Source organism: Kogia breviceps, chromosome 18 (assembly GCF_026419965.1).
Source record: "Kogia breviceps isolate mKogBre1 chromosome 18, mKogBre1 haplotype 1, whole genome shotgun sequence".
Taxonomy (NCBI): domain Eukaryota; kingdom Metazoa; phylum Chordata; class Mammalia; order Artiodactyla; family Physeteridae; genus Kogia; species Kogia breviceps.
The window spans coordinates 3,914,730-3,925,044 of NC_081327.1; the positions used below are offsets into that span (position 1 = coordinate 3,914,730).

The 10,315-nt window shown below is 48.9% G+C and overlaps 1 protein-coding gene across 1 annotated transcript; it reads left to right on the forward strand.

Moving 5' to 3' along the window:
• Positions 1-854: 854 nt before the first annotated feature.
• Positions 855-8,071, forward strand: LOC131744531 (cationic amino acid transporter 3-like). The gene is made up of 12 exons (XM_067018859.1): positions 855-1,007; positions 1,460-1,862; positions 2,448-2,606; positions 3,586-3,763; positions 3,977-4,089; positions 5,343-5,565; positions 5,736-5,875; positions 5,978-6,080; positions 6,271-6,470; positions 6,665-6,831; positions 7,104-7,212; positions 7,604-8,071. Exons 2-12 carry the CDS (start codon positions 1,490-1,492, stop codon positions 7,720-7,722), a joined length of 1,884 nt encoding a protein of 627 aa, XP_066874960.1. The 5' UTR covers positions 855-1,007; positions 1,460-1,489; the 3' UTR covers positions 7,723-8,071.
• The last annotated feature ends 2,244 nt before the right edge of the window (positions 8,072-10,315 follow it).

Here is a 10,315-nt window from a genome sequence, read left to right on the forward strand (position 1 = left end):
CAGGGAAGCCCTGTCTTTTCTTTTTTAAAAATTAATTTATTTAAAAAAATTTTGGCTGCGTTGGGTCTAAGTTACTGCGTGCAGCCTTCCTCTAGTTGCGGCGAGCGGGGGCTACTCTTCGTTGCGGTGCGCGGGCTTCTCATTGCGGTGGCTTCTCTTGCTGCGGAGCACGGGCTCTAGGCGCGTGGGCTTCAGTAGTTGAGGCTCACTGGCTCCAGAGTGCAGGCTCAGTAGTTGTAGCCCATGGGCTTAGTTGCTCCGTGGCATGTGGGATCTTCCCGGACCAGGACTCGAACCCGTGTCCCCTGCATTGGCAGGTGGATTCTTAACCACTGAGCCACCAGGGAAGTCCCAAGCTGGTTGTTTTCACTTTAAGGATCAACATTCTTATCCATTCACCTAATAGTATTTAAGCAGCTACTGTGTGCCAGGCACTGTGCTGGAAGTTTTTGCTTCTATAGGGGTGGAAAACTTTTCTTTCTAGGTTCTTTGCTGAGTCTGATAATTAAATTGATATACGACAGATTAAATAATTTCCTACGTACGGGAGCCCCATAAAAACTCTGAGGTTCAAAGACAGGCAGTTGAGGCTTATATGCTCCCCTGAGCTAAGAGAAGGGGGTATGGATCTGGGGCTTCAAGGGGAAGAGAAGTCACAGAAAGATGGGAAAAGCAAATGCTTTGGTAAGCAAATGTTTGCCACTCCCGTGCAGGTTAAGTCTTTCTGAGATAAAAAGTTCTCTCTGGTTAAAAAAAAAGTTATCTCTTCCTGGCATAAGCCTCCTAATGTAGATTATTTTGAGCAGTTAAGGGAGAGGCAAGGAGCTTTTCCTGAGTCTGCTGGTTTTTGTTTAAGTTTATTTAATTTATTTTTATTTTTGGCTGTGTTGAGTCTTCCGTTGCTGCGCGCGGGCTTTCTCTAGTTGCGGCGAGCGGGGCTGCTCTTCGTTGCGGTGCGTGGGCTTCTCACTGCGGAGGCTTCTCTTGTTGTGGAGCACGGACTCTAGGTACGCAGGCTTCAGTAGATGTGGCACGCGGGCTCAGTAGTTGTGGCACACGGGCTTCGTTGCTCCCTGGCATGTGGGATCTTCCTGGTCCAGGGATCGAACCCATGTCCCCTGCATTGGCAGGTGGATTCTTAACCACTGAGCCACCAGGGAAGTCCAGTCTGCTGGGTCTTAATTGCCTTCAACTCAAAACAGTCCACATCCCCAAATGGCACATTTTGGGGATACATAATGTGCTCCCCCCTCACTTCTCTTCAAGCAACTCTTCCGGTAACTTTGAAATACATTAAAAGTCTTCTTTCTGTTTGAAGAAACCAAAGCTGAGAGACAGAGAACTTGTCCAGTGTGTACTTTTCCCACCCGCTCCCCGTAACTCCAGTGTTCTGTGGGATTGAACTCCAGGGCCAGGGGCGGACGGACATTCTTGATGGCTTTGTGTCTTGCTTTCTCAGCAGGTTGTAGCCTCCTCAACCGTGTCTACGATGCTGCGTCAGGAGGTTTACCACTTTGGTCAGAAGCTGATCCGCAGGCGGCCTCTGGAGCCCAGGAAAGAGTCCCAGAGCCGCATGGCTCGTTGTCTGAACACCTTAGACCTGGTGGCCCTGGGCGTGGGCAGCACCCTGGGGGCCGGTGTGTACATCCTGGCTGGTGAAGTGGCCAAGGACAAAGCGGGGCCAGCGATTGTCATCTGCTTCCTGGTGGCCGCCCTGTCTTCTGTGTTGTCTGGGCTCTGCTATGCAGAGTTTGGGGCCCGGGTACCATGCTCTGGTTCAGCGTACCTCTACAGCTATGTCACAGTGGGAGAGCTGTGTGCCTTCATCACTGGCTGGAACCTCATACTGTCCTATGTCATCGGTGAGGTGATGGGGGTGGGGCTTAGGATCAGGAAACTGGGAGGTGGGATTTAGGTCTGGACTCATTGGTGAGAAATTTGTTATTCACCTTGTGGGGTGAAGTGGGTCATAGTGGCAGGAAAATGCCACGACTTCATTGCACTCTGCTCTCTCCTATTTTCCTTAAATCATGGGGCCTAGAACAGACGAGGAAAGGAAAGTGTAGGGAGTGGGTGAGAGGGAGGCATGTCCCACAGGCTCATTCCCTCGCCACGTGGAAGTCTCTCCGTTGTTGCCTTCATGGGATTTTCCCTTTGCTACTTGATTTAAAACTTCAATCCTCATCTCCCGGACTTTTCACGCCCACTGAACCTGTTTTCTTTTTCCTCTTTTTTTTTTTTTTTTTGCATAACATTGATCTCCTAACATTAAACAGTTGACCTATTTTGTGGATCATCTGGGTCTACTGTCCCCAGCCCATGAAAAGAAACTCTTAGAGATTCGGTATTTTGTATGCGTCCCCCCACCTCTCCCAGATACGCCCCGTGACACGTGGTAGGGGTTCAGTGAATGTTTGTGGATAAATATTCCTCTTCTGCTGCTACAGGCACTGCCAGCGTGGCCCGCGCCTGGAGCTCCGCTTTTGACAGCCTGATCGGGAACCACATCTCTCGGGTGTTACAGGGAACTTTCTCTCTGCACGTGCCCTACTTCCTGGCCAAGCACCCAGACTTCTTTGCGCTGGGCTTGGTAATGCTGCTTACGGGTAAGACAGGGTTCGGTGATAGGATGCGAAGAGTGAGCTGTGGGAGGGGGAGCTGGGGTGGGAGAGGCTTGGGATGGAAGGACGGTGGGGGCGTTAGGACTGGAAAGGGGGGTCTGTGATCTGAGAGACGGCACGGCAAGACACAGACCATTGTTTCCCACTGTTGGCACCGCTGACAGTTTGGGCTGGATCGTTCTTTGGCGTGTGGGGCTGTTCCGTGCATTTGAGGGTTTCCTTTTTTTTGGCCGTGCTGCGCCGCATGCGGGATCTTAGTTCCCCAACCAGGGGTCAGACTTGCGCCCCCTGCAGTGGAAGGTGGAGTCTTAACCGCTGGATCTCCAGGGAAGTCCCAGGTTCGTTCTGGTTGTTGTTTCGTTTTTTAAATCATTGCCGGATGTTGAGTAACATCCCTGGCCTTTTATGTACTAAATACCAGGGACGCCCACACCGCAAATTGTGTCAATGACAGTGTCTCCAGACATTGCTATAAGTCCCCTGGGGGGGGCAAAATCACCCCGGGGGAGAATCGTTTACTTAGACCAGTGAGTTTCTTCCTTTGTACTGAGATCAAAGATTTTTTTTTTTTAATTGAGAAGAAATCCGTATAGCATGAAATTAACCATTTTGTTATTTCCGCAGCTTCACTGAGATATAATTGATACACGTTATATAAGTTTAAGGTGTGCGAGGTGATGATTTGGTAGACCCGTCTCCTGTGCTATCATCCTCACAATAAGAAATCAACCATCTGAAAGCGTACAATTAAGTGGCGCTTAGCACATTCACGGTGTCGTGTAACCATCACCTCTGTCGAGTTGCAAACATGTTCATCACCCTGAAAGGAAATCCCATACCCGCTGAGCACTCACTGTCCAGCCCCTCAATACCCCAGCCCCTGGCAACCACTAGTCTGCCTTCTGTGTCTATGGATTTGTTTTTTTTTTTTTTTTGCACGTTTCCTGTTCCGTCCTTCCCACAGGAGTCCTGGTTCTGGGAGCCCGTGAGTCGGCCCTGGTTAACAAAGTGTTCACAGGCTTGAACCTTTTGGTTCTCAGCTTCATGATCCTCTCTGGCTTCATCAAGGGAGATCTTCACAACTGGCAGCTCACGGAACAGGACTACACATCGAACACATCTGGACCCAATGACACCTCTAGGTTAGGAGGGTACCCTTGACCATAGTAATGCTCGTGGGGGCACGTGTGACGAGCTGGGCATATACGGTGAGGACTAGAGAGATCTGGGCTGATGGAGCCAGGTGATGGGGTCCTGGAGGCCAGAACTTGTGGTGTTAACCACAAAGTCCGTCAGTACAGATGGCTGAACGCAGTTCACAACCACATTCTTTCTTGCTCCTTCTCTCACCATAGATGGGGCCCCCTGGGTTCTGGAGGGTTTGTGCCTTTTGGCTTCGATGGGATCTTCCAAGGAGCAGCTACATGTTTCTACGCATTTGTTGGTTTTGATGCAATTGCTACTACAGGTAACATGGTTCATCGTGTGTCCCGTCAGGGGTTTGGGCACAGATTAGGCTGCCCTTGGGCATAGGGGTTTCTCTTGGAGGTTCAAGAGGAAAGCGGATTTTTTTTAAAAAATAAGTTTATTTAGGGCTTCCCTGGTGGCGCAGTGGTTGAGAATCCGCCTGCCGATGCAGGGGACGCGGGTTCGTGCCCCGGTCTGGGAAGATCCCACATACCGTGGAGCGGCTGGGCCCGTGATCCATGGCCGCTGAGCCTGCGCGTCCGGAGCCTGTGCTCCGCAACGGGAGAGGCCACAGCAGTGAGAGGCACGCGTACCACAAAAAAAAAAAAAAAAAAAAAAAAAAAAGTTTATTTATTTATTTTTGGCTGCGTTGGGTCTTCCTTGCTGCACACGCAGGCTTTCTCTAGCTGTGGCGAGCGGGGGCTACTCTTTTTCGCGGTGCGCGGGCTTCTCATTGCGGTGGTTTCTCTTGTTGGGAGCACAGGCTCTAGGCGTGTGGGCTCAGTAGCTGTGGCTCGCGGGCTTAGTTGCTCCACGGCATGTGGGATCTTCCCGGGCCAGGGCTTGAACCCGTGTTCCCTGCACTGGCAGGCGGATTCTTTTTTTTTTTTTTTTTTTTTTTTATAACATCTTTATTGGAGTATAATTGCTTTACAATGGTGTGTTAGTTTCTGCTTTACCACAAAGTGAATCAGTTATACGCATACCCTCTTGTGTCTCCCTCCCTCCCACCCTCCCTATCCCGCCCCTCTAGGTGGTCACAAAGCACGAGCTGATCTCCCTGTGCCATGTGGCTGCTTCCCACTAGCTATCCACCCTACGTTTGGTAGTGTGTATATGTCCCTGCCACTCTCTCACTTCGTCCCAGCTTACCCCTTCCCCCTCCCCACATCCTCAAGTCCATGCTCTAGTAGGTCTGTGTTTTATTCCCATCCTACCCCTAGTCTCTTCATGACATTTTTTTTTCTTCTTAGATTCCATATGTATGTGTTAGCATACGGTATTTGTTTTTCTCTTTCTGACTTACTTCACTCTGTATGACAGACTCCAGGTCCATCCACCTCACTACAAATAACTCAGTTTCATTCCTTTTCATGGCTGAGTAATATTCCATTGTATAGATGTGCCACATCTCCTTTATCCATGGCAGGGGGATTCTTAACCACTGCGCCGCCACCAGGGAAGTCCGGAAAGGGGATTTTGTATTTCATCACCGTGTGTTTTCCTGGCCCAATACTTGCTCCCATCCTGCAGGGGAAGAAGCCCAGAATCCTCAGCGATCCATCCCCCTGGGCATTGTGATCTCGCTCTGCGTCTGCTTTTTGGCATATTCTGGTGTCTCGGCGGCCCTCACCCTCATGGTGCCCTACTACCAGATTCATCCCGATAGCCCCTTCCCGCACGCTTTCCTCCACGTCGGCTGGGCCCCTGCCAGATATGTCGTGGCTGTTGGCACCCTCTGTGCTCTTACATCCAGGTCAGTGTCAAAGCTTTCTCCCCACCTACTGTCAGATGCTCAGGTGTCCCAGCCCTTGGGATTGAGAGACAAGAGGGAAAGACACCTTGCCCCACATAGACTAGGGAGCAGACACCCCAGTCTGTCCCGCTTCTCCACGTCCTCACACATGTTCCCATTTTCTCTTCCAGCCTCCTGGGTGCCATGTTCCCTATGCCTCGTGTCATCTACTCCATGGCACACGATGGGCTCCTTTTCCGGGGACTTGCCCGGATCCATGGCCGTACACGCACCCCCGTCATGGCCACCTTGGCTTCTGGAACTCTTGCCGGTAAATAGACAATACCCATTCCTTCTCTGACCAATTTTCTTAACTTGAATATTTCTACTGGTTTGTCACTCCCTCTCCACCTTGTTTGTGCTCTCGTTCTAGGGGTCATGGCATTGCTTTTCGAGCTCAGTGATCTCGTGGACCTCATGTCAATCGGGACCCTGCTTGCTTATTCCCTGGTGTCCTTTTCTGTTCTTGTCCTCAGGTGAGACTATGCTACCCCTTGGCTGGGGGTCTTTGACTCGTGGGGACCGAAGGGGAGATAATCGTCACTTGCACTCATGCTGCCTTCTAAATGTCCCGCTAGGCTTACGTTGGGAAAGAGATGGATGAGACTGCTTGATGTTGGATGAGTAGGGGCTGCAGTTAACATTGACTGAATACCTCTAATTCAGGTACCAACCAGACCAGAATTCAAGCAAGATTGAGAAAACAGAGAAAGAAACTGAGATGAAGCCTGTAGTTGAAGAAAGCCCTTTGGAACCTGTACCTGAAGCAGGAACCTCTACGATTCTGAAGAGTCTGTGTGACCCTATCCACACCATCCCCACTCTGAAATCTGGCCAGATTGTCTATGGATGTGCCTCCCTGCTTGGTGAGCAGGGGTTGCTCCTTGGTGGTGTTCTGGAATGGACAGGATCCGGTGGAAGTATGTATGTTGGCGGTTGAGGAGGAGTCTAGGACGTAGGACGGCCCTCCGTGACGTGGGCAGTTTCAGTGTGACCCCAGGGTCTTGAGCTGTTTGGCTTCCGGAGCTGAGCCTGTTCTCCTCCACCTTGACCCTTGCAGTTCTCCTGCTGACGATCCTGAGCCTGACACTGGCCCAGTGGCCCAGCCATATGTTCTCTGGAGACGCCGGGTATACGGCGGCAGCCGCGCTGCTGGCACTGCTCATCATCGGGGCCACTGTCATCGTTTGGAGGCAGCCCCAGAGCCCCAGTCCTCTTCACTTCAAGGTAGGTGACCTTATGTGCCCACTCTCCACCTGAGTGAGTCAAGTCTGCATGCTTTGAGACCTCGACACCCTTTGCTGGACCAGGGAAGAAGGGGAGTTTCTAAAACCAGTGGATCCTTCCCCGATCCACACTCAGTGCTTTGCATACCCAGCTTCAGTAGGCACTGAACACACAGCCCGGATGGGACTGAGGTCTTCTCGACCACGTCGGGTAGAGGCCCGCCTTTCGGACGTCTGTGGTGTGTTCAGGGCGTTAACTGACTTTGCCCACAGGTCCCCGCTTTGCCTGCCCTCCCGCTGATCAGCATCTTTGTGAATGTTTACCTGATGATGCAGATGAGCTCTGGGACTTGGGCCCAGTTTGGCGTCTGGATGGTGATTGGTAAGTGGCTTTCTGGGATTAAAAGGCCCCTTGAGGGCTTCCCTGGTGGTGCAGTGGTTGAGAATCCGCCTGCCGATAGGGGACACGGGTTCGTGCCCCGGTCCGGGAGGATCCCACATGCCGCGGAGCAACTAAGCCCATGAGCCATGGCCGCTGAGCCTGCGCGTCCGGAGCCTGTGCTCCGCAACGGGAGAGGCCACAACAGTGAGAGGCCCGCGTACCACAAAAAAAAAAAAAAAAAAAAAAAAAGGCCCCTTGAGTGACCGCACCCAATCCTCTTTTCTACCACCCCTCTCCGCAAACTGTGTCAGACGCCATCATAGCAGGCCTGTTGGGCGTTTGTAAGCAGGGAGAGCACCTACTTTTCCTTCTCATTGTCTTATTTCTCTAGGATTTGTCATATACTTTGGATATGGGATCCGACACAGCTTGGAGAAGAATAAGGAACAGCCACCAGCCTCCAACTCCCAGACTTTTGACAAAAACATCCCTGGTGCTGAATCATCTTAACCACAGGCGATAGACGCTGTGTGGAACCCCACCATGCACTGGAGGTATCTTCTGATTCAAGGGGCACTTTGAGGCTCTATGGAGTGTGACGGGGGGATGAATTTACAGCCCTATATTTAATGCCAGTGGAAAAAATGACTTCTATGTTGTATAATTTTTAAGTAACCATTTCAAACCATGAGATATATATATATACATATACACACATACACATACATACATACATATACACATACATACATACACTCAGAAAAGTGCATGCTTCATGCTGTGCAGCAAGGTGAATTTTCACAAAGAAAGTACAAGGTAACCAGAAACCAGAGAAAAAATAAAATATTAACCTGCATGTAAGAAGTGCCTTCTTGTGCCTTTTTCCAGCAAAAACACATAGAATTGCCACATGGGAAGAAAACATAGGTAACTATATATTGTGTCAAGAGTTGTACTGTATTTATTTACTTTTTTTGTGGTATGATTCTCCATTTTATTAATCTTCTTTAATGATATTCAATAACTCTTTGTTATTATTTCCAAAGAGCTGAGTGGAAATTATTCCTAAATATATTTTTTTATTCCTAAATATTTTAAAATTTTGATGCTGTTGTATTATTATTATTTTTTTCGTTGCACCACAGAGCTGGCAGGATCTCAGTTCCCAGAACTGGGATGGAACCCGGGTCACAGGAGTGAAAGCCCTAAATCCTAACCATTAGGCCACCAGGGAACTCCCACTGCTGTTATAATTTTTTCTCTTCTTTTTGTTACTGGTGAAATGAAAAACAATTTTGTGTGTTTATTTAAAATTTTCTTTAAAAAACTAAATATATACAATTTTTAATTTACAATCGTACCTCAGTAAAGCTGGAATACAAATAGGGAAATTGGATGACTTTATCACATTCATCATTCATTTTTTTTTTTTTTGCGGTATGCGGGCCTCTCACTGCTGTGGCCTCTCCCGTTGCGGAGCACAGGCTCCAGACGCGCAGGCCCAGCGGCCATGGCTCACGGGCCCAGCCGCTCCGCGGCATGTGGGATCCTCCCGGACCAGGGCACGAACCCGTGACCCCCGCATCGGCAGGCGGATTCCCAACCACTGCGCCACCAGGGAAGCCCCATCATTCATTTTTAAGATAACATCATACAGTGATTCTTAAACTTATTGGATTTTTTTTTTTGTGTGTGGTACGCGGGCCTCTCACTGTTGTGGCCTCTCCCATTGTGGAGCACAGGCTCCAGAAGCGCAGGCTCTGCGGCCATGGCTCACGGGCCCAGCCGCTCCGCGGCATGTGGGATCTTACCGGACCGGGGCACGAACCCGTGTCCCCTGCATCGGCAGGCGGATTCTCAACCACTGCACCACCAGGGAAGCCCAACTTATTGGATTTTTGATACCTCCATATTTCCACTGGGATATTTTAATACACATCTGCTGTCTTCACACATTCATTCATTTTTTAAAAAAATGAGCTATAGTTGATTTACAATATTAGTTTCAGGTGTACCACACTGTGATGTAATATTTATAGATTATATTCCATTTAAAGTAATTATATATAACGGCTTTATTTTCCTGTGCTGTACAATATATCCTCTAGCTTATTTAATACATAGTAGTTTGTATCTCTTAATCCCTCACCCCTATTTGCCCTAACCCTTCTCTCTCCCCACTAGTAACCACTAGTCTGTTCTCTTTATCTGTGAATCTGTTTCTCTTTTGTACACATTCATTTTTTAGATTCCACACGTGATATTACACAGTAATTGTTTTTCTCTTATTTCACGAAGTATAATAACCTCCAGGTCCATCCTGTTGCAAATGGAGAACTTCATTCTTTTTTTATGGCTGAGTAGTATTCTATTGTATTTGTATACCACACCTTTTTTATCCATTCATCTGTTGACAGACACTTGGGTTGCTTCTGTATCTTGTCTATTGTAAATAGTGCTGTGAACATTGGGGTAAATGTATCTTTTTGAGTTAGTGTTTTTTGCTTTTTTCAGATATTATAACCAGGAGTGGAACTGCTGGGTCATATGGTAGTTCTCTTTTTACTTTTTGGGAAACCTCCATACTGTTTTCCATGGTGGCTGCACCAACTTCAGTAGACACTTGCTTCCCATCTTCGGTGCCTCACCTCTTCTGTTTACCTGCAGGCTTGAAGCACAACTGTACACTCTGTCTTCCATGTCCACAAAGGTCCTGCCTGTGGGCCAGTCTGGTTAATTCCAGCTAAGACTTCTGTCAAAGTATTTAAATACTCTTAATTTTTCCCCATATTTGAAATTTCACAGTTGGCTAGGTCACTCATTACATAATAATTTAAAAATTTTTAAAAAATATTTATTTATTTGGCTGCATCGGGTTTTAGTTGTGGCATGTGGGATCTCTGGTGTGGTGGGTGGGCTCTTTGTTGCAGCGCGTGGGCTCTCTAGTTGTGGCGTAAGGGCTCTAGAGTGCGCGGGCTCAGTAGTTGCGGCACGCGGGCTAAGTTGCCTTGTGGCACGTGGGATCTTAGTTCCCCGACCAGGGATCAAACCCGAGGCCCCTGACTGGAAGGTGGATTCTTAACCACTGGACCACCAGGGAATT